This window comes from Podarcis pityusensis, assembly GCF_964106645.2.
Source record: "Podarcis pityusensis genome assembly, chromosome: 7".
Classification (NCBI taxonomy): domain Eukaryota; kingdom Metazoa; phylum Chordata; class Lepidosauria; order Squamata; family Lacertidae; genus Podarcis; species Podarcis pityusensis.
This window is the reverse complement of record NC_138031.1, coordinates 774,698-797,641: the sequence shown is the minus strand read 5'-3', so window position 1 is coordinate 797,641 and position 22,944 is coordinate 774,698. Positions and strand designations below refer to the sequence as shown.

The window sequence follows — 22,944 nt, the reverse complement described above, 5'->3', positions numbered from 1 at the left end:
AATAATAATAATAATAATAATAATATACCGCCCATCTGACTGGGTTGCCTCAGCCACTCTGGCTGGCTCCCAACAAAAATTAGTAAAAGCAAAGCACAGCACCACACACTGAAACCTTCCTTGAGCAGGGCTGCCCTGGAGAGGCAGGCCCAATCCGTTCTGCCTCCCTTCCCCCTTCAGAAGATGTTTTCGAAACATACCTTGGCGTGATGAACCTCCAGGGCTTCTCTGGAGAAGGGCCCTCTCTGGCCTCTGACCAAGGCCCCCCGTCTCCATTTCCATCACCACCTCTTCCTCTTCCTCCTCCCCACCAGTTGTGGGGCTCATAGAGGGGGCAGCCCATCCAGACCCCTCTACGCTGGGAGCCTCGTTGCCGCCCTCTCCCTCGAAGGTGCCACCCTCTTCTTGGAGGTCGTAGGCGTCACATTCACCCGGAGCAAAGCTGATGGGATAGTCAGGCTCAGATGGGGGGTCACCGCTAGGAGTTGGGGTGCTTTCCCTGGGGGACACAGGCTGATGGGACGGCGTCTGTGGGTCTTCGTCAAACCAGTCCATGTCAGAGGTTTCTGGGCCGGAGGAAGAATCTGGTTCCACGTTTGCCTCGGCCCCCTTCCCCACCCAGTCAGAACCCCCTGTGGGGAGCCCATCGCCTTCTGCCCCAGAAGCGCCCCTGCCAGGCGGCCTGGGAGAACGTTCGCAGGAGTGAGATTCGGCTGAACTGTTGGAGATGTCAGAGAAGAAAAAGTCCATGTTCTTCTGACTGGGAGCACTTTCTGCCTCGGGGGACTTCACGGGAGAGCTAGGGGGAGAACTCTGCATCCCCGAACACACAGACAACTGGAAGCTCTCCTCCTCCGAGAAATAGGCGTCCCACACGCTCTCCGGAACAGGGTCGGCCGTGTCTTTGTCTTGTTCATGAGAGAGGTGGCCTGACTGGCCAGACGGGGCGCCAGGGGTTGAACCTGGTTCATCCAGGGAGGGGTCCTGAGACTGGACTTTGCTGACTCCCTCTTCAGGTGAGCTGGGTTCACCTGAGCTTGGAAGTCTCCCAGCCTCTATGATCTCGGCCGACTGGCAATCCTCCCCTCCAGCAGTTTCAGCTTCTTCTGCCTTTTCGTTTGCGCTTGCTGGCTTATCGGAGCAAAGTGTGTTTTCAAAGCACCCTCTCGCCTTCTGGGCAAAGCTCTCCCCATTCTTCTGTTCTGCTTTGCCCAGGGGCAGGGTTGCCTGGCTGTCATGCTGGTTTGGAGGCTTCCCTGCAGCTCTGCCAAAGTGGCCCAGAAGCCCTTCTGGGTTCAGAGGAGCAGGAGGTGTCATGGTCAAAGGGTGCAGGTCAGGTGTAGAAGCCCGAACAGAAACAGGATCCAGCAGGAAGAGCCTCTCCTCACACAAAGAATCATTTTCCAAGCTGGTCATCCTGGCGGCCTGATCTTCACTGAAATGTCTTTTTCTGGCGAAAGAGGCCTTTGACTCTTCCTCTTCCTGCAAAAGTCTTCTGCAATGCCCTGAGCCATCAAACTCCCCAGAAGGGTCTGAACCACCTTCCGGTTGGCACCCATCTCCTGGGCACGGCACTCTTTCCATCTCTTGATGCTGGAGTAGCGGCGCTTCTGCTCCTCCCTTCAGGAAACCTGCCTCTTCTCCTGGAGTGCGGCTGGCAGGTGTTTCACAGCCCGAATACTCTCTGATTGTTCCTCCAACTTCAAGAGATGCACCTGAGATTCCCACTCTGGGCTGGCCAGGAAACTCATCATCCGCCGGCCGATTGTCTTGAACAAGATCCGAACCAGAATCTCCAGCCGATCCTCCAGGACTCTCTGGGGCCTGATCCTCTGCACCAAATTTGGCATCGCTTTCTGCCAGGCAAGGAGATTCCACAGGAAGGCAGGCGAGATTGACAGCCACAAGGTCAGCTCCTTCGACAGCTCGATCCTCCAGCTCCTCTCTCACCACGGCAGTTCTTGGCAAAGGAGGAGATTTCACCCCCACAGCCACCTCTGGGTTGTGGGTCTGAGGTACAGCGGCTGAAGCATCTTCTGGGTCACAGCACACCTCATCGTGGAAAGAATCCTTTTGTTCCAAACCAGCATCCAACACCCCCGAACCCTCTGGCGGCTCAGCACTTGTGTCACATGACTCCCGAGCTGTGGATTCCTCAGGTAGCTTCCTCCAGGCCTCGTGATTCTCTGAAACACTGTCTGAATGCCAAAGTGGACTTCTCCCTCTCTGAAGGTGGCCTCTGTCCTCCTCCTCGCTTCCAACTTCAGAGCCAGAGATGAGCCAGCTGAGCTCACGGCCACAAGAGGACTCTGGGACTTCTGCAGGGTCAGTGTGGGTCTCCCTGGGGGCGTCTCCAGCAGGGACCCCCTCTCCGGCCCCAGGGCTCCCAGAGCCAGCGCTAGGAGTGTCCAACGGGAGCCTGCCTTTTCCCTCGGTGCAATGGCAGCTCTCGGGGGTCTGTCCACCCCCTCCCTCCCCAGAGTGGCCCCTTCCTTTCTCTCTTTCGGGGTCTGCCTGCTCAGCAGCCCTGTTTCCTTCACAGGCTTCCTCCCAAACGCTGCCTTCCATGCGGGAGTCTTCAGGGTACAACAGCTCTCTCCCCACATCGGTTCCCCGGGGCTTCACTGCAAAGTTATCTTCCAGATCCTCAGGCTCAGGGCCAGGAGGCTGCAGTTGTCGCTGACCAGGCACAGGAGACTCTTGCTGGCGTTCCAGGTGGGCAGAGGTCCCAAGGGGCTCGTTCTGGTCAGGATCCACCTTTGTCCCATCTGAGCATCCTGCCCTGACACCGCACTCTTGGGCCTCGGCTGCACTTTCTCCATTCGGGTCCATACCGTCTTCCCTTTCAATGCCACCTTGGTGGGCCAAAAGGTGACCCTTTTTAGCTTCCAAGCTCCTTCCTGCTTCCTTTTCGCTTGCCTGAGAAGACACCTCTGTGTTTGCACAGTACCTTTCCGTGTGGGGGACCCCTCCCTCTTCAAGGTCATCTCCACTTATCTCAGGAGGAGGGCACGCCCTTGTATTTGTTCCCGCCGAGTCTGGAGAGGGTGGCGCCCAGTTCCCACCAGGGCTTTGGAGGGTCCCTTGAGCCCTGGCGCTGCCAACCATCTCCTCCCGCTCCGCATCTGGACTCGGATCTCTCTCCAGGCCACCTTCTCCATTGGCTTCATCTTGGCCACCAGCTGCCCTGACGCTCCTTCCTTCCCTCTTCACCTCCCTGCCCTCAGGAAGATCATTGTTGTCCATCTCCTCTTGGCATTCCATCTCACCGTTGATGACACAACTGGACTGTCCGGACAACCCAGCCACTGACGCACCACCAGTAACAGTTTCAAGCGAAAGCCCATCATTTTCACTCATCCCTCCTTCGGCCTCAAGGATGGAATCAGCAGCACAGTCCTCTGGGCCGCTGTCAGATCTGGCACATGCATCCTCCATTCTCCGTTTGCTCACAACAAGAATGCCCTCCCCCCACTCTTCAAAGGGAGGTGACTTTCTTTTGGAAACGACCCCACAGAAAAGCTTTCCATCAACATCCACTGGATGTCCAAACGTTTCAACAGACTCTTCAGGGATTGCCCCTCCTGCCAGGGGACGGGTGCTTGAAGGCAATGCGGCCACCACAGCAGTCCCCTCTTCATAAGTTTCTGGTAGATCTCCTGAAGACAGGATCTCCTGCATTGCTCCAGAGGATGCCACAGGATCCTTTTCTACTTGTGGGGAGAACTCGCCCTTGGCATGCTCATTGTCAGCTGGGGCACCTATTGCTGAAGTTCTGGGCTGAAGGAGACCCTCCTCCACCTTGTCTGTGTTTAACTTGCTGCCGTCATCACAAGCCATTCCGCCGGGGTTGTCTTCTTTCAAAGGCTCTGCAATCTCTACACCCAACTTCCTTCTTTTTGCACACTCAGTCTGGGTTCCCACTTCGGCATAAGACCGTTTTGCAACGCAGACCTTGCCACTTGCAGCCTCTGCATCCCCCGAGCCCGACTCTGGCTCAAGGAAACTGCCATCTCCAGCAGCAGCAGCAGCAGCAGGACTGTCCATCGCTAGCAGGCTTGCATTTGCATGGGGCTCCATGTCCATGTTGTCACTACTCTCAGAAGCCCACTCTTGCAAGCTGATTTCGTCGTCACTCCTCCGTGTCTCACAGGACAGGTTCTTTGGCAGCAAAGTAGGACTCTCTCTCTCAGAGTCAAACTCCTCTTGAGTCCACTTTGCAGAAGAGTCACTATCCAGTAAGTCGCCATCTGTTTCTTCAGCAGAAGAAAAGTCATCAGAAGCTCTGCTCGCTGCATCCAGCTCAGCCTCTCCTGATTCAGCAGGGAGCTGTGCCAAATTCTGCACAGTGAGGTCTCTTGCCCTGTTTTCTGCCCAGCCAGAAGCTTCAGGTAAGGCCTTCTCCCCACAGCTCTCCTGGTGCTCTTCTCTGGGGCTCTGAATTTCCATTCTGCTTGCAGCCCCTCTGACTTGCGCCTGGGCACCAGGTCCAGCTGTGTCTTCAGGGCCTTGATCCAGGTCCACCTCCCTCATCTCTTCAGCGTGGCCAGAGTCACCGGGAAGCAGCTCTTCTGTGCTGGAAACAGAGATCTCAGAACCCCCCACCGGAGAGACACCTGGGACCTGCACCAGATCCTCCGGGAGCCCGGCTGCTGCGCTAACGGATACTCCGCTTTGGGGGTCATCTGCAACGGTTTCCTCGCTGCCACTTGGGGTGGAGGGATTCTTGGATTCTGGACTTCCCTGAGAGAAGGGGAAGTGCGTCGCCTCAAGGCTCCTCCAGGGAGAAGATTCTGCGGTGGTGTGCGAACCCTCCCCAGGCGAAGCAGAACGCAGAAGCAGAGGGACAGGCCTGGGAGCATCTCCTGGGGCAGAAGGAGGCAATGCCCCCAGCGTTGGCTGACCAGGTGCTTCTGGCAAACTGGAAGTCAGGCTAAGAGAATTTATGGATGCTGACGATGCAGCTGGAGGCAGGAATGAAGCTGCAGAGGACGGATTGCTGATGGCCGGACGTTGGTGGGCAGAGCCAGGCAGAGCGCCAGGTGGGTCCCCTGTGAGTGTGGGTGCAAATCCCATTCTTGAGCTCACTGGCACTGATGCCCCAGCAGATGCCAACGCAGGAAGCTAGATGGAAGAAAGGAATCAAGAGGTTAGAATGGAGCATGGGTTACTCACTGCAAAAATGACTTCTTTACAGCACCTCCAGGCCCCTCTATCAGCCCAGTCAGGAAACCTCCATGGTTATTTTGCATAGCTCCTCCTCCTCCTGGCATCTTGATTGAATGAGGGGTTTACTTATGAGCTGAGCCCAAAGCAGCTTTACAGCAAACATTCAAAACATCAAAATACAGAGCACTGGAGATACAAATATGCAACATACAGAGCACGTCAGTTTTCCTTGCTGGCGAAACCCTATGGAGATTTGAGGACCTGTGAATTCAGCCTATAGAGCAAAACAACCCCAACTGGGTACCAACCTGCAGTGACCTAATAAACAAGAAACACATCGGAACGTGTAATGGGAGAACCTAGAGAGGGTGTGGATGTGAGGATGGCTGTATGAAAAAGAGAAGAGTTTGGATTTGATATCCCGCTTTTTCACTACTCTAAGGAGTCTCAAAGCGGCTAACATTCTCCTTTTTCCCTTCCTCCCCCCCAACAAACACTCTGTGAGGTGAGTGGGGCTGAGAGACTTCAGAGAAGTGTGACTGGCCCAAGGTCACCCAGCAGCTGCATGTGGAGGAGCGGGGAAGCGAACCCGGTTCCCCAGATTATGAGTCCACCGCTCTGAACCACTACACCACACTGGCTCTCGTTTATGGCCCCATTTGCCATAAAAAGGCCTTATCAGAGAAAGCAACTGCATTGTAGACATTCAGCCTCTGTGAAACAAGGGAAGCTTTCAGGATACCTAAAAGACCTCCTTCCTGTGGGATCACAGATCTTTGGGGCAGGAGCCTAGCTTCCCTGCCTCAGGTGCCCCAAAACCTCCTATCCACTCTGGCCCTGTCTTAAATTCCCCAGGACATTATACTTAAGGAAGTGAATGCAGACACAAGGCTAAGAGGGCCTGCTTCCTTGCGCATGCCAGAGAGCGGGGAACCTCCAGGCAAGGTCCTGATTCAGCGCTGCAGGGGTCCTCGTGTGGCCCCCATGCCACGCCCATCCGCCCCACACCTGCCGTCACAGGTGGAGTCAGCTCTGGGGCAGGTAAAGGCACGTTGGGGAGGAATAAGCAGGAGCCCGGGGCAAGGGAGACTAAGATGCAGACCCTTGTAAATTTGGCAAGAAGCAGAGGCCCACTTGGGAGGTCCTGAGGGGAGCCGGTCACTGCCTAAAGCAAGGCTGGCCACAAACCCCATTTCTGTGCCCCACACAATCCGAAATCAAACCATGCAGATAAAGGAAAAACCTTCCCCTGATGCCCTGGGGATGGGGGGGCGATGGAGAGTTAGGCAGCCCCCCCCCCACCTGACCAGGTTGCCTGTGGGGGTTGTCACTGGGATTGACTCCCCGCCCCCCAAGTGCTGCTTTACACCCACCCTCCCCACTGCTGCACCCATGGAGAAAAGAAGATGTCTGGAGTAGAAGGGGTTTTCCACTTTACCCTTTGGGGGAAAGGTCTCCTCTCTCCGCACAGGCCTTGCCTTTGCTCCGCACTGCAGCTGCAGGGCTCAAACTGAAAAGGGAACGAAAGGTGGGAGAAGGAGGATTAATTAACACCAGGAGAGCCCTCCTGGGTCAGCCCATCCAGCCTCCTGCTCTCTCCCCAATCAAATGACATTTTGAACATTGCTGTTTCCATGCCCTTCTTGAGCTTGCAGGAATATCCCCCACCAATAAAATAAGTGAAGGCGTGAGCAGGGCAGAGGGAGGGCGCATGGGGGGGGGGCCCTCTGGCCAACTGCAGGGAGGGGGGTGAGCACACCAAGGGACTCGGGGGCCACACCAAGGAGAGCCACAGGACTCGTGCATTGTGAGGGGGGCTGGACTAGAGGACCTTTGGAGACCCTCACAACCCTACAATTGTATGATTCTATCTCAGACAGACAGATAGATGTACAAAGGAAGGCAGAGTCCTACCAAGTAATAAAACGGAGAATTTGGCTGCCGGACGCGACTCCCGGGGTTAATGCTCCTCCAGCACGGGTGCCCAAAAGTAACCGTATCGCCTTCTTGCAACAATACTTTTTCTATGTAGAAATAAGATTTGAAACAATCAGTTTAAAGGTTTAAAAACAACAGCAAATCTCCTTGGCCAGGCTTCTGATCCAAAAGCAAATAAACCAGAAATATGTCTATTTTTTTTCTGTTTTAAAATCTTGTTTCTACCTGTGAGCTGCCGTGAGGTGGTTTATTACTATAAGAATAAAAAACACCAGCCAACCCTCACCAAGCAAAACGATTATTTATTTATTTACCATTTTATTAAATTTGTATACTGCCCTTCAGCTGCGGATCTCATGGCGGTTCACAACGTAAAGGACCAACTCTTCCTGCTGCAAGGCGAAAAACTGAAAGAGCAAAGCTTCATTTATTTACTGCATTGTATGGACCTTGTATGGGACGCAGGTGGCGCTGTGGTCTAAACCACAGAGCCTAGGGCTTGCCGATCATAAGGTTGGCGGTTCGAATCCCCGTGACGGGGTGAGCGTCCATTGCTCGGTCCCAGCTCCTGCCAGCCTAGCAGTTCTAAAGCATGTCAAAAGTGCAAGTAGATAAATAGGTACCGCTCCGGCGGGAATGTAAATGGCGTTTCCGTGCGCTGCTCTGGTTCTCCAGAAGCGGCTTAGTCCTGCTGGCCACATGACCCGGAAGCTGTACGCCGGCTCCCTCGGCCAATAAAGCGAGATGAGCGCTGCAACCCCAGAGTCGGCCACGACTGGACCTAATGGTCAGGGGTCCCTTTACCTTTCTGGGCCTTCAGGGGAAGGAGGGACAGGTTGCCCACCTCTGCCCACATCAAGAGCCACCCAGGGCTGGAGATTTTAGGGAAGAGAGGACTCCCAACGGCCACGATCAGAATGGCTCTGCAGCCACAGGAAGTCCTGCTTCTGAATCCCAGTTGCTAGAAACCGCAGGAGGGGAGAGTTGCTCTTGGGTTCAGATTCCACTCATGAGATCCCCTTGGGGGCACCTTTTTGGCCACTGGCCTGTTCCTTTGCTCAAGGTCATTTGCTGCTACCCGACAGCAGTTTCCGTGTTGGCCTCCCTTCCTTTCCAAAAGGTGCTCAGACCAACTTTTTCCAATACAGTTGTACCTCGGAATCCGTTCTGGAAGTCCGTTTGACTTCCAAAACGTTCGGAAACCAAGGTGCGGCTTCCAACTGGCTGCAGGAAGCTCCTGCAGCCAATCGGAAGCTGCGTTGGACGTTTGGGTTCCAAAGAATGTTCACAGACCGGAACAATCACTTCTGAGTTTGCAGCGTTCAGGAGCCAAAAAGTTTGACTCGCAAGGCGTTTGGGATCCAAGGTATGACTGTAATTATCTGAAGCACATCAGACTTGGGCATGGGTTTGCCCGAGGCCACCCTGTGAGGTTTACAGCTGTGCAGGGACTCAGACTAGACTTTCAAACATCCAGACAGCACCAGCGCCCTGCCTGGCACACTCTCTCGCTGCTGGCAGACTTCCTCTGAGCTTAACTCTTTGGGCTTGCTTCATCACGTAGAAGGCTCCTGTCAAGGTGACAGAGGCTGCGTGTATTCCAGGAAATGACTTCACTCCTCTTTGTTCTTTCCCTAAAGAATCGGGACTGTTCTTGCTTGCCTGACAAGGCCATTTATTGCGTTGGGGTTTCCAGAGAAGTGAGAGAGGATGGTGCAGATCCGGGTGCGCTTGTGTGGGGAGCCTGATGCGGGAAGAGTTGCTCATCTTCTGAACAAAGATGGAGCCCCCCCCCCCAACTGGGGAACCTGGAGCACAGAGTGACTCTGGGCTGGCACAGATATGGGCAAACCATATCTAATTCTGATTTCTGCTAGACATGACGCTTGTTGCCATAACCTAGATATTTTATTACGCCTCCACGACTAAAGGATGTGTAGAAACATGTTCTCAATGGGAAGCATTACAAATGTCACCGCCTGGTGATTTTGGATGAAGAGTGATACTCAAATTTATTAAGAAGAAATCATTTAATAAAGTTTCCTTGTGTCTTGGCCACAGCACTCACCGCTGATCCGGACGTCATTGATATACACCCCGGTTAGGCTGGAATCCACAAGCTTGTAGGCCCCAGCCGTGCGGATCACCCGGGCGTGGATGCGGGAGATGTACTCGCGACTCCTCTGGGCAGCGGAGCTGAGGAAGGCGTCCACGGCAGCCACGCTTCGGCCAACCAGCGTGACAGTGTTAGGGAAACTTGCAGGGGAGAGAAAGAGAAAGGGGGTGGGTACTGGGGGTCCTGTTATTGGACGGCAACAGCAGTGGGTGGGTGGGGGTGGGGTGGTGTCTGTGGGGAGGGAGGAAATCAGTACTGTGCAATAGGACTGGGTGGTATCTGGTTTTCAACACTGTGATATATCGCAAGCTAAGCATCACAATATATCAATATATCATTATGTCTGAAATAAAGATAAAGCTATGTAGACGCATAGCATCTTAAAAAGCAGACATCACCTTGCCAACAAAGGTCCGTATAGTTAAAGCTATGGTTTTCCCAGTAGTGATGTATGGAAGTGAGAGCTGGACCATAAAGAAGGCTGATCGCCGAAGAATGGATGCTTTTGAATTCTGGTGCTAGAGGAGACTCTGGAAAGTCCCATGGACTGCAAAAAGCTCAAACCTCTCCATTCTGAAGGAAATCAGTCCTGAGTGCTCACTGGAAGGACAGATCCTGAAGCTGAGGCTCCAGTACTTTGGCCACCTCATGAGAAGAGAAGACTCCCTGGAAAAGACCCTGATGTTGGGAAAGATGGAGGGCGCAAGGAGAAGGGGACGACGGAGGACGAGATGGTGGGACAGTGTGCTGGAAGCTACCAGCATAAGTTTGACCAAACTGCGGGAGGCAGTGGAAGACAGGAGGGCCTGGCGCGCTCTGGTCCAGGGGGTCACGAAGAGGCGGACTAAACAACAACAAATGTAGACACATCGACTGGCTTCATGCTTTTTCCCAAATTGTGATTTTTGCTAAACACCCCCCCACACACACACAATTTGTGGTATGTTGCCAGATCAAAAATTATGAAACCGGTATCACGATATGGACTTCAAACCAATTTTGAATGAAATATTCATATACCGCCCAGCCCTCCTGTGTGATCCCCACAGTAAGAACCAGCAGGACGTCGGCGCTTTCCCACAAGAAGCATGAAGTTGCCTGCAGTTGTGGGGGAAGGGGGGAAAGCAGCCATTGCTGAGCTCCTTCTCGCTTTTGCATTACGTCGTGCCCCCCCCCCCCCCGCATGCATTTTGCACCTGGCGCTCCCAGCCCTTCCTCAAATGCTGAAATCTTCTCGCTGGTCCAGAAAGCCTGGCAGCCTGAGCAAGGGAAACACCAGAGAGGAATGCGGAGGAGAACAAAGCAGGAGCACAAAGAGGCCGAACACAAGGCATCACGTCCTCAAGGCAGCCCCAGCAGCCCCCAGCAGTGTCTGGCACAGAGAAAGCCCCTCCATGGTGTGATAAACGAAAACCTGCCCTTATTCCCTTAAGGGGGACGCAAGAGCCCTTATAGAGTCCTTTGCAGGTTCTCCATCAGTCAGAGAAGATAACAGAGGCCAACCAGAGAATATTGAGAAGCAAAGCAGCTAGTAAGCCTGATCTTTATTGAACTGTTGCAACAGGGTGCTCCCCTCACTTGCAGGAAAGGAGGAGGACCCAGAACCAAGGTGTGCCCACCCTTATACAGACATTTTAAATTGCCAGCCCTGGAGTCCAAGACCACCCCCAGAAACATCATACATACATCACAGAAAAGGTGGTTTACAACAGAAATCTGAGTGCATTGTTTATCTCCTGTCTGGCAGGTTACCTCTTAATGCTCACTTGATTGGATACCCTGGGGAGCTTGGCCAGTCTTTGGTAATGATAAATACTTAGTTCCTGAGCCAGGTCACAGGCTCACGCCCTATTCATACACAGACATACCCTTAAGACAGGATTTGTGAATGAAAAGACAATGGGGAGGCTTTTCCATTTTCCTTTGACCTTGCAGAGAAAACATCTGGTCAGTCTGGGAGCCAAAATGGTTCCAGGGATGTTTTCCTGCGCTGCTTAAGACATGTCGTTTATATATTTATGTACGTGTTTGCTTGGTACATTTATGAACATTTATTATATATATATATATATATATATATATATATGACCTTAATTTTTTTATTTCAATGGACACAGCCCTCAGCCAGGACCACCCAGGCTACTTACTGGATGAAGTCAGCATGGTCCGGGGCTGCAGCTCGGCGGCCGATCCTGCGCAGGTGACAGGGTCTCTGTCCCTCACGGCAGGGCTGGCAGGGGGCTGGCATTTCAGGAGAGTCCCGCTTGCTCAGCAACCAACTTGCAGGAGGGCAGGTGCTGGGAAAAAGCAGCCAAGGTTTCTGTCCCTCGTTCTGTTAAGAGAAAGCAAAAGACCCAAACATGGAGACAGGGAACTGGGAAATGAGCCAAGGGGAAGTAAGGCAAATTCTTGCACTCCGTGCAAAACGGAGTCCATCACCCACTCTTGAAAGGAGAAGCAACCATTAACTTCCCGGAGAATGGAGATCTACCACAGAGTTGTATAACGGCATGAGGATAACCAGACCAAGCCCATCTTTACAAATCCCGTTTCCCAGCCACCTGCTTGCTTGGAAATGAGAAGCAAAGTTTGTCCTCTGGGAGCAGAAGCCTGTGATTCCCACCCCACCCCCCTTCATGCTTTTACTTAAAGAGTACCGTATTTTTCACTCCATAAGACACACTTTTTTCCTCCTAAAAAGTAAGGGGAAATGTCTGTGCGTCTTATGGAGCAAACGCGTGGTCCCTGGAGTGGAATTATCCAGGTGCAAAAAGCAGATGATGCTTTTTTTTTTTTTTTTTTTTGAAAGAGGGAAGTGGGTGTTGAAACAAAACCGCTGATTGTTTGCGATTGGGGAGCGAGATAAGGGACACTAGAGATAAAGGAGGCTGCCTGGGAGGGGGGAGGAAAAGACAGCGAGCTTGCAAGGAGAGGAGACAGGAAGACTAAAGCAATAAGGAGAGAAATTAGAAGAAAAGGAGGAGCCAAAAACTGCTCCAACTAAGGAAAAGACACTAAGGCAAACAAGAGGGAAGGGAGTGTTGAAAGGAAGCAGCTGATCGGCAAGCAATCAGGAGGGAGATAATGGATACTAGAGATAAAGGAGGCTGCCTAGGAGGGAGGTAAAAGCCCATGGATCCTCAGGATTTTTGCATTGGGTCACCCCAAATTCACCGTCAAATCACATAGCCTGTCCATGGCTACAGCCTGCACCAAAAAATCATGCATCCACTGTTGTGTGGGGCCAAAACGGAATGTTCCTTCAGGAACATTCATTTGGGTTATGTAAAGCTGAAAGAAAATATTTTTGTAATGTATCACAGTAAATAATTAAATGCAGAAGGGGCTGGCCGGTGCTTGGAGCAGAACCTTCTACCCAGGCGCCAAAGCAAAGGCAGACATGAGTCATACCTCGTAATTTGAATAAAAACAAAAACTGAAAGTATCAAGAAGAAAAGGGAGTTATTTTATTCAACAGTATTCTTTTTATTTCTTGCACGTTAATTAATTCTATTTTTAAAAAAGAAAAGAAATATGCAAGGTTTTACTAGCCTGCTTTTCACTCTCCTGAGGGGCCAAGGGAGGATGGAAGGAGGAGGGTCTGCCCCTCCTTCACAGAAGCGTAGTGTTGGGAGGGACCCTCCAGGGTCACCTAGCTCACCCCCTGCAAAGAAGGATGAGGGGATGCCAAAATTACCAATCTCTGATTGCGGAAACTATCAAGGCATCTCTCTATTAGTTGCGGCCGGCAAAATTCTTGCAAGGATCTTAGCAAACCGTCTCGTAACAATACCCAAGGTGACCCTTCCTGAATCCCAAAATGGCTTCCGGCCTTCTAGGGGGACAGTGGACATGATTTTCACTGCTCGACAACTTCAAGAAAAATGCAGAGAGCAAAACCAACCCCTGTCTATGGCGTTTATTGACCTGACTAAGGCTTTTGAAACTGTAAATCGTAATGCCCTGTGGACTGTCCTTCTGAAAATTGGCTGCCCAGATAAATTTGTAAACATCATTCTGCTCCTCTATGATAATATGACAGCAACAATTGCAGATAACAGTGGCTCTCAAAGTGAACCATTCACAGTGGGATCAGGAGTTAACCGGGGTTGCGTTATTGCCCCAACTCTATTCATTATTTTCTTGGCCATGATCCTACACTTTGTCGAAGGGACACTCCCCACCAGAGTAGAAATCATATACCGAAGAGATGGAAAGCTCTTTAATCTGAGCAGGCTGAAAGCAAAGAGTAAGGTTATCGTAACTTCCGTCATGGCAACGTAGTGTGCGCACGCTCAGATGATGACCTCCGAACTATCCTAAATATCTTCGCAGAAGCTTACAAAAAGCTTGACCTATCACTCAACATCCAAAAAACCAAAGTGCTGCACCAACAAGTACAAAATAACCCCTCTGCAGCGCCACAAATCCAACTCAACGGTGTAACGTTAATCACATTAACTGTTACAGGAGAACATTTCCTAATTCACCAGCATAATGAATGATGATTCACACCCTGGCTGGCACTTTCGTGATCTCCTGCCCTCGGGCAGAAGATACAGAAGCACGATTAGTCGCACCAACAGGGTAAAGAACTGCTTCTATCCGGGGGCTGTTAGGCTGCTGAATGAAAAGATAACAACAGGGCAACTGACTTTGGTGGGTGTGCGTCAGTAAACGAGGGGAATTAAGACTAAGAGAGCTGAGTGGGGGGTGCTCCTGTAATCTCACTGTGTACAAGTTGTACCAGTGACAATAAAGTAATTCAATTCCAATTCATAAGCAGGAAAAGGTTTTCCACGGGGTGGAATGGAAGACATCTGAAGGCAGCCCTGTTTAGGGAAGCTTTTAATGTTTGATGTATTACGGTATTTTAATATTTTTTTGGAAGCCGCCCAGAGTGGCTGGGGAAGCCCAGCCAGATGGGCAGGGTATAAATAATAAATTATTATTAGTGTTGTTGTTGTTATTATTATTATTATTATGGTACCAGATGAAGAGTCCTGCAGGACTCGGAAAGCAGAGTCACAGCTCTGGGATATTGTGGTTAAATGAGGGCAGTTTAGTCCTTCTTCGTGAGGATGCAACCTCCCTCTTCCTCTTCTTCCCTCTGAGTAAATGGGGTTCCTTCCGCCTGCAGAGGTTGCCAAAGAGGACCCAGGGAGGTTTTGCCCCTGCTCTCCTGGTGCTCAGCCAACCCCCTCTGGGAAACGAGGAGGCGAGGGCTCAGATCCAAAAGGGAAGGTCTGCTTCCAAACCAGCGGCAAGGGATATTTTCTGGAATATCTGGAACTGGAACGTTCTCCGCCCCCCTTTCCAGCCTGTCCTCTTTGCCCCCATCAGGCGGGCCAGAGAGCTCAGAAGGCCAGACCTGCAGCTTAAGCTGCACAACTGCAAAGAGAAGCAGCAGAGGGAGCGAGAGGAGGAGGAGGTGAAGGAGAAGAAGAAGAAGAGGAGGAGGTTGGGCTTGATATCCCGCCTTTCACTCCCCTTAAGACAGGCATATCCAAAGCCAACCATAGCTGTCAACTTTTCCCTTTTCTTGCGAGGAATCCTATTCGGAATAAGGGAATTTCCCTTAAAAAAAGGGAAAAGTTGACAGCTATGAATCCAACCCACCAGTTGATTTAATCCAGCCCCCGTGGGAGGATACTACGTCCTGGGGTAAAATCCTGAAAAAACAAAACAAAACTCAACAACTTTTGGGGTAAAATTGTACGTAAAACTCAACAACTTTGGGTTTGAATCCTAAAAAAAGGTCAAAAACCTCAATCCCAAAAAATAGCTGAACAACTTTGGGGTAAAATTATAAGAAAAGCTCAACAACTTCAGCCCTAAAAAAACTCAACAACTCTGGGTTTAAATCCTAAAGAAAGCTCAAAACTTCAATCCTAAGGAAAGCTCAGCCACTTTGGTCGGCCCTCAAGCATGTTCACTTCATCAACTCTGGCCCTCTTTGGAAACACGTTTGGGGCCCCCTGCGGCTGAAGGGGTCTCAAAGCGGCTCACCTTCTCCTTTCCCTTCCCGCCCCACAAGGTGAGTGGGGCTGAGAGGCTTCAGAGAAGCGGGACTGGCCCAAGGTCACCCGGCAGCTGCAGGTGGAGGAGCAGGGAAGCGAACCCGGTTCCCCAGATTACGAGTCCACCGCTCTAACCACTACCCCACGCTGACCAGGAGCCCTGCAAAATAGCACCCTGCCATATCATCTTTTTAAAATAATATTAATTTTCATCCGTTTTCAATTGCAACCCAAAGATGGCCCCATTGTAACCCTGCCAAATTAGGATACAATTACTAATACCAATAATCCAAATACCCAATTAAATAATGTAGGTCCCCCCCCCCCCCCCGCATGCTAGAATTGTCTTTCTTCTCTCTCCCCTGCAGGCGGAGGACTCAGTCCCGCCCAGTCCCGCTCCCCGGCGCGTCCTCCCGCCCGAAGCCTCAGTTGCCCGGCCATGAAATGGGCGCAAGGGCGACCCTCCTCCTCCTCCTCCTCACCTGCCCGCCGGAGCCTCCGCTGCGTCCGCGCCTCCCGCCTTGGCGCCCGGCAGACCCGGCCCCGCCCCTCCCGCGCCCCATTGGCTCTCGCCCGCGCCAAGCCCCGCCCCCGCGGGGAAGCGAAAGCGAAAGGCGAGCCGGCCGCGCTCCTGCGCCTGCGCGGAAGTCTCCCGCGCTCCTGGCTCGGGCGGGGCTGACCCGCCGCGGCAACACGTGGCCGCCCACTCCCACGTGCGCGGAGCCCCAGCGGGCAGCAGGCGGGGCGGGGCGGGGCTCCTCCCTCCTCCTTGCAGCCCCGCGAGGCGGGCTCGGCGGAGGGGCAGGAGCGGACCCCCGGGCGGCGGAGCCCGACACGCGACCTGGCTCTCTGCACGTCGGAAGGGCTCCAGGGCGAGGGGAAGAGGGCTGTGCTGGACCCGAGTCAGAGACCCAGTTTGGCCCACACAGGGGAAAAAAGGGGGAAAGGGGCCATCCCCCCCCCATAGCCACACCACGGCCCCCTCCTCCCCCGTGCAAATGGTGCACGTGTGCTGCTCATCGCTGTCAACTTTCAGCTTTGAAAAGAAGGGATCAGCAGCCTCCCCTGTCCGGGGACAGACTACGGGATAGCTAACAAGCCGGGGCGCTGGAATAAGGGAATTTCCCGCAAAAAAAGGGAAGGTTGTGTCACGGCTGAAAATTGGCCGCTGTTTCTTTAATGCTTAAAAAAGCTGGGTCAGCATGAGTCAGCAGCCTGCACTGGGTTGCATATAGAGAGTGAGAAATGTTAGTTTGTTGTTGGGTTGGTTGGTTGGTTGGTGAAAGCTGGTAATGTACTACAGTATTTTAATATTTTTTGGGAAGCCGCCCAGAGTGGCTGGGGAAGCCCAGCCAGATGGGCGGGGTATAAATAATAAAATGATTATTATTAGTGTGGATGTGTGTGCAGTTGGTCAGTCGCTTTTGCACAAAGACTTGTGAGAATAAAAGCAGAAAGTACTCTGCAAGGATGCTTTTCTCATGGACTCTTTTATGCCAGCAAGGGTCAGAGGACCAGGCTGAGGCGACAAAGGGAGGTCAGAACCCCCCCCCTTTTTTTTACAAACACTGACAGGTTGACAGCTATGGTGCTGCCCCTTCTTGCGACCCACATTCCCTTCCAGAGGCCCCTTCTCCCAAGAGAGCTCTGCCCATGAAGAGCTTTCCCTGGCATTGCCCTACGGAGCTGAGGCAGGGAAAGGGAGGCCACTGGAAGGCAGGCAGGCAGCCCGCCCAGGAGGCCCCAGGTTGAAACCAGCTCATACCCCCAGCAAATCAGCCTTGCAGAGTTTGAAGGGGTCCTCAGGGCCATCTAGTCCACCCCCCTGCAATGCCAGAATCGGCTCATTTGGCTCGGCTTGTTTCTGACCTGCCTGGCACCACGGAGAATCCAGCTGTGTGGCTGCCTTTCTCCTCACTCCCGGCAAAGTTTTGCAGTTATTTCGGAGGCAGTCCGTGGCAGTGGACTTTGCTTAGCCTGCTGGGCTGCTGCCGAGTGCAGTTTTCTGGCACCGCTGCCTTGCACAAGTTGCGCAGGGGGAAGCTGGACCCTTCTGCGTCCTGCGCATTATGCAAAAGTTCAAGTGTGCTGGAAAACGCCACCTCCCTGGATCGCCAGGAGTGCTGCCGTTTAACAAACAAGCCTTCCTGATAACAGAACCATGCATGATTCCTAAGCTGGGCAACACCCAGGGTGGCAGCTGCCCGTCGCAATTTGAAAATGATTAGGAAACTACAAAAAGCATGACCAGACAGAGAGGTTTTGGGTGACCTTGGGCATAAGTTTGCTTTTATTGAATTTTCATTTTGTCTGGATGCATCTGTGGCGGGCAGGCGGGCAGCCTCCCATCGCTGCCATCTGCCTGGTTGGGGCACCATGAGACGTGGCGCTGGCCAGCCCTCCAGCCATTCCCAGCCTGAAGGAATTTCACCTCTCGGATGGAACTCCAGGCGTCTCCTGAAGCCTTCAAGGGTAGTTGTCGGCGTACGAAAACTTGGGGATGAAATACTTCCGCACCAACTGCTGCATGGCGGTGAAAGACTTTGGTGATGCCGGCCTCTTCAGAATGGGTGGGAAGGGGTCCAAGTTGATTCTCGGCAGGGGAAGTTTCACAAAGGGCGCAAACCCCTTCATGAGGTAGCGCGGGAAGATGTACGGGCAGTAGAAGCCTGTGTTTGAAGGAGACAACAAAGAGGAAGAGGAAGGCCGTTGGGCATGGGAGAAGCCCCTGGACCCCCTTTCCTTCCTCGCCTTTGCTTTCCTTCCTCTAATCCAGCAGAGGAAGGAAGCTGGGAAACAACTCGGCTGTCCGTTTTTCAACCAGCCACTGTACTTCTGCTTTCAACAACAGCTCAATGTACTGGTATCTCTTTTATTTAAATATTTATATAACTGCTTTTTTAAAAAAGACCTACAAAGGTAAAGGGACCCCTGACCATTAGGTCCAGTTGCGGACGACTCTGGGGTTACGGAGCTCATCTCGCTTTATTGGTACAGCTTCCGGGTCATGTGGCCAGCATGACTGAGCCGCTTCTGGCAAACCAGAGCAGCGCACGGAAACGCCGTTTACCTTCCCGCCGGAGCGGTACCTATTTATCTACTTGCACTTGATGTGCTTTCGAACTGCTAGGTTGGCAGGAGCAGGGACCGAGCAATGGGAGCTCACCCCGTTGCAGAGATTCGAACCGCTGACCTTCTGATCGGCAAGTCCTAGGCTCTGTGGTTTAACCCACAGCGCCACCCGCGTCCCTAAGACCTACAAAGCAGCTCTTAAAAATGTAAGAAATTGTGTACATCCAATAGAAAAACAATTCAAGCGGATCAAAGGAGATAAAGGAGCAGAGTAGCCATAAAATTCTAATGTCAATCTAGTCAGCGCTTTGAATTGTGCTTGGATATGAACTAGCAGCTAATGTAGACAGAAGAACGGTGGAGTAAAATAACCCACATCTTGAGCTCCCAAGAGGAGCCTGGTCACAGCGTTCTGAGATGCTAAACATGTTCAGAAGCAGGACCATGCGCCAACCCAGCCTAGATGTGATCATGACGGCAGGTGTGACTGGACAGATCTGCCTTCTGCCAGACAAGTTGCATCAGGTACACAAATCACAGCTGTGCTCAGGCACTCCTGGCCAACGTTGCTCCAAGGTCCTAGGAGCACCCCACATGGAAAGGAACCCCCTCCTCCAAAATCCTGGACCAGCATCCCTGTGTCTTGCTTGGATTAGCGGGTGATGATAAGGTTATGGGCTGGGCCCCCTTCTAATGCCTGGATCCAGCACAGTTTCAATTCCTGGAATAGCCAGGCTAGCTTCCTAGTGAGGTAATGGCCCTCTCCGTATGGGCCATTAAGGTAACAAAGGAAGTGGCTAAAACAAAAAAATTCCTTCCAGTAGCACCTTAAAGACCAACTAAGTTAGTTCTTGGTATGAGCTTTCGTGTGCAAGCACACTTCTTCAGATACACTGAAACAGAAGTTGCCAGATCCTTCTATATAGTGAGAAGGTGGGGAGGGGTATTACTCAGAGGGGTGGTGGGAATGGGTGATTGGCAGATAGCTGAGATGAGCCTGTTGACGACTCTTAACGACTGCAATAGGTCTTACAGGAAAAAGCAAGGGGTGAGAAGGTGATGGGTGGGGCCCCTCCCTCAAAGACAAAGGCCAGAGTTGCAAGTTGCTTTTTCAAGCTGGAAGCTGGCAGGCTGCAGGTTGAGCAGCTGAGAGTCAGAGCTCTGCCTGATTTCAGTTGTGTCTATGGGAAAAGCAAGAGCCTCTTGGGGTGTTAATGCTGTAGACTCCTCCATCGCAGGCTCAGGTGGTGTACACATAAGCAAGAGATCCTAAAGCCACTGCAGTCTCTGCTGCGCCGCATTCCAAAGGAAACAAACCCTGGGAAAGTACCTGGAATACCTGGAATTTCATGCTGTCCAGAGATTGGGGTGGTGTGCAACAATAGTCACAATATTTACCTCCATTCTATGAAAATCTTCGCCTTCCTGCTTTGTGCAGACAGGAATATTGGCTTGCTCACTGTGAGTGGGATAAATATCTTCTGGGTAGAAATAGCCCCCCCCCCCCCAGAATGCTTTCCAGCCAGTGACACCCCAGAATACACAGGACACACCTCTTGCCCAAGGCTAGGCATCTAGGAGGGATTGTCGGATTAATCTGCCAGGTGTGTGCAGAGCTGCCACAGAAAAGTCTCCAAAGCTGTCTCTGGGATTATGATGGCCCTGAATTGCGGCCAGTTGTTTTAAAAAAGGCCAAGCCTGGGCATCTAAGTGCAAGCGCCCAAACTGGCAAGATGGTGCCAGCAGCTGGCACATACAAAGACGTGTCTGTTCATCTCCTTCTCTGCCAAAGGCTAAACCTGGCCCTTGATTTGCCAGTCTTGTTTTACAGATAAAAAAGGCAGAGTATAAACATCCTAACAAGCAAAGACTGAAATAAATCTTTCCAAGCCACACACATCAATTGTAGTCACAGAAAGTAATCTGGGGTCAAACTGGTGAAGTAACATTAGTTTCTCCTGCCGCAGGAGGAAGGGTGGGCAGGGTCTGGGTGGGGGGCGGCAGAGCATTTGCCCCCAGTGCCATCCAGGCCCAGTCACGTCTGTTTTGGGGCAAGCAGATAAAAGCCACAGGGCCAGGCAATGGGGTGAAGACCCCCCCCCCGGCCACCGCAGCTACTTACGCTCCGGTATTCTCTTCCTCAACATGGCGTTGGTTTCTCCGAGCCGCAGGATGGCACGCTTCCTGTCACAACAAGGGCACGGGTTTACCAAGAGCAGCAGGAGTCCACGGAAAAGGCACTTGCCCCCTCACACAGCCTGTGATCCGTTGTGCGGGGAGCATGCGCAAGTGAGGCCGGGCTCACCCTCTGGACTTTTACAAAGACACCACTTATGGGAGCAGCAGCCGTGAGCCTGGCTGTGCTGAGCCTGGCGGTGACCCGAGAACGTGGTCCAGGTCCGGTCCCAAATCCAAGGGTTCCGTGAGGAGTCAGTCCAACAGGGCCAAGGCAGGACACGAGGCAGGAAACCAGGCAAGGGCAGGCACAGGGTCTCAGGCAGGTTCTGGCAAACAGCAATGTTGCTCCCGCAACCTGGGACAGGATCCAGCAGCCTTTTATCTTTGTCGGGGTAACGGCTGGTCCTGATCCCCCGGCAACTCACCTCCCTGTTTCGCCCAAAGGCGAGCACTCCTCCTGCGAGTACTCAGGTCTCTCCTTCTCTCAGACCTTAGTCTCTGCAGCTTGGGAGATGTCATTGGGTTACTAGACCCTGGGGCCGCCTCAGCCTCCCCTGACCCAACCGGTAGTGGAGCAGCTGTAAGTGATGGCCCAGCTGAAGGCAGCGAGGTAACCCCCACATCTGGAGCCAGGACAGGCTCAGGCCCCGGACTCGGCCCAGCTGGTGTTGTTGCAGGGGAACCTGTGCAGACTGGGACTCTTCAGGATCAGGCCCCAGACTCGGTTCAGATGCCGCCTGAGGCAAAGGGTCCAGTGCGGACTGAGACTCCTCTGGCTCCGAGCCCAAGCCCGAGTCCCAGGCCATCACACCAGCCTAGACTGGGGCAGCATTACAGGGAGAGAAACACCCCCCAAATAAGTTCCAGAGTTGTTGGATCTTTATATACTCTACCGCAGCCACGGAAAGCCTGTGCCCCCCCCCCCTTGGGTCTTGCTCTGGGGCTCCAACTCCCATCACCATCCCTGACTTTTAGCCCTGGTGTTTGGGGAAGCTGGAGTCCAGCAACCTCTGGAGGGCCACACAGGACCCCCAGCCCTTCACTGCCCCCAGAAATCTGTGGAGAGGACAGACGGAATCATTCTGCCAAGCTCGGGGGAACTGATCTGCCTTGTGGAGCCCGGGTGCGAATTCTCAGTGTTGCAGATCTAGCGAGTAGCCATTGTGAGGTCATTATTTGGGGGGGGGGGGGAGGCAGCAGCAACAGCAGCACCACCCAGAAAAGCCATGCGTTTGCCTGGGCTTCCTCAAGTGTCCCGTGTGACAGCCCCTCTTACTTCTTAATGGGAGGCAGGACCGTGACGGTGTCCTTGGGCGAGATCAGCGAAGAAGAGACCAGCTGCTTCATCTCCTCCAGCTCCTTCTCCAGCTGCTTTTCCACGAAGTAATGGATGGCGTCGATGGGGCGGACGGGCTGCATCCCAAACTCAGCTGCCTCCGCCTGCAGAAGTAGAGCAGCCCTGAGAGTCCCTGGCGCGGCCCCTTCCCTCGCCCTGGGGGGCAGCTGGGGGTTTAGCGTGGGGCAAAGCTGGGCCTGGACAGGAAGCATCGGGGCGCTTGGGCTTCCTCTCCAGAGGTGTCCAGTCTCTGGGCTGCTGTGTCCGGAGCCCAGCTTGGGCCGGCAGGCTCTGGCATGGGAGGAGGAAGAAGCAGGTGGGGGGAACCTGAGTCTGGGGGGCAGGGGGATCTCCCCTTTCCACTCCACCAACAAGGGGCTTTCTGAACTGGTGGCCTCACCTCCTTTTTTATTATTAATTCATCTTTATTGATTTAAAATATCATCTTATATATGTATTACAGACAGTTACATCAAAATTAAACACAAAAAGATAATAGAAAAAGATAAAGAAAATAAAAATAAAAAGCAAAAAAAAATTAACAATAAGAAATGAATATTGGTTACAACATCCTGTCTTTTCTAATAAAGTCTTCTGAAAGAGACTTCCAATCATTCTCGTTGTCCTTTTTCTATTGTCAATTTTATCGCACAGTTTGTTTTATAACTTTTCCTGTATATTCATCTAGTATATTTATTCCATTTGTTTATTATATACAAGTGTCATTCATTTCTGCTAGGATGTCATTGTTACAATATAATCTTATATATTCTTTGAGTAGTCTCCATTCTTTGAATATTTTTTGATTTGGGGCTCCTGTGACTTTTCCGGTCAGCTTTGCTAACTGAAAGAACTCTAGCATGAGTGATTGCCAATCTATTATACTTTCTGAACTGGTGGCCTCACCTCCAGGCTTCCTGACTCCTCCGTCTCTGGCTGCTCTGCATCGTCCGTGACGTCACCACCCTCTGGCTCCTAAGTCAGAGGAAAACGCACCAGTCAGAGTCCAATTGGGCAAATGTTTCCGACACATGCAGAACATGCAAAAAGAAACATGGCAGGATATCTCCAGTTATAGGGAACCAGGCAGAGGGCCTTCTCGGTGGTGGCGCCCG

At 52.4% G+C, this 22,944-nt stretch overlaps 2 protein-coding genes across 3 annotated transcripts in view; both read right to left on the bottom strand.

Annotated features, from left to right (window-relative positions):
• Positions 1 to 11,573, bottom strand: part of NUGGC (nuclear GTPase, germinal center associated) — a 35,682-nt gene extending 24,109 nt beyond the window's left edge. For both annotated transcript variants that reach the window (XM_081014000.1, XM_081014001.1), the window contains exons 1-5: positions 11,371 to 11,573; positions 9,176 to 9,363; positions 7,084 to 7,193; positions 6,608 to 6,679; positions 201 to 5,124 (exon numbers count right to left, since the gene is read on the bottom strand). In XM_081014000.1, the coding sequence (XP_080870126.1) occupies positions 201 to 5,124; positions 6,608 to 6,679; positions 7,084 to 7,193; positions 9,176 to 9,363; positions 11,371 to 11,471 (5,395 nt within the window). In that variant the 5' untranslated portion in view covers positions 11,472 to 11,573. The remainder of the gene's footprint in view (positions 1 to 200; positions 5,125 to 6,607; positions 6,680 to 7,083; positions 7,194 to 9,175; positions 9,364 to 11,370) is intronic.
• A 5,930-nt stretch (positions 11,574 to 17,503) lies between these two features.
• The window catches only part of WDR97 (WD repeat domain 97), a 42,671-nt gene continuing 37,230 nt past the window's right edge, over positions 17,504 to 22,944 (bottom strand). The window contains exons 31-34 of the mRNA XM_081014519.1: positions 22,736 to 22,804; positions 21,770 to 21,933; positions 20,438 to 20,499; positions 17,504 to 17,912 (exon numbers count right to left, since the gene is read on the bottom strand). Of these exons, the coding sequence (XP_080870645.1) occupies positions 17,710 to 17,912; positions 20,438 to 20,499; positions 21,770 to 21,933; positions 22,736 to 22,804 (498 nt within the window). The 3' untranslated portion in view covers positions 17,504 to 17,709. The remainder of the gene's footprint in view (positions 17,913 to 20,437; positions 20,500 to 21,769; positions 21,934 to 22,735; positions 22,805 to 22,944) is intronic.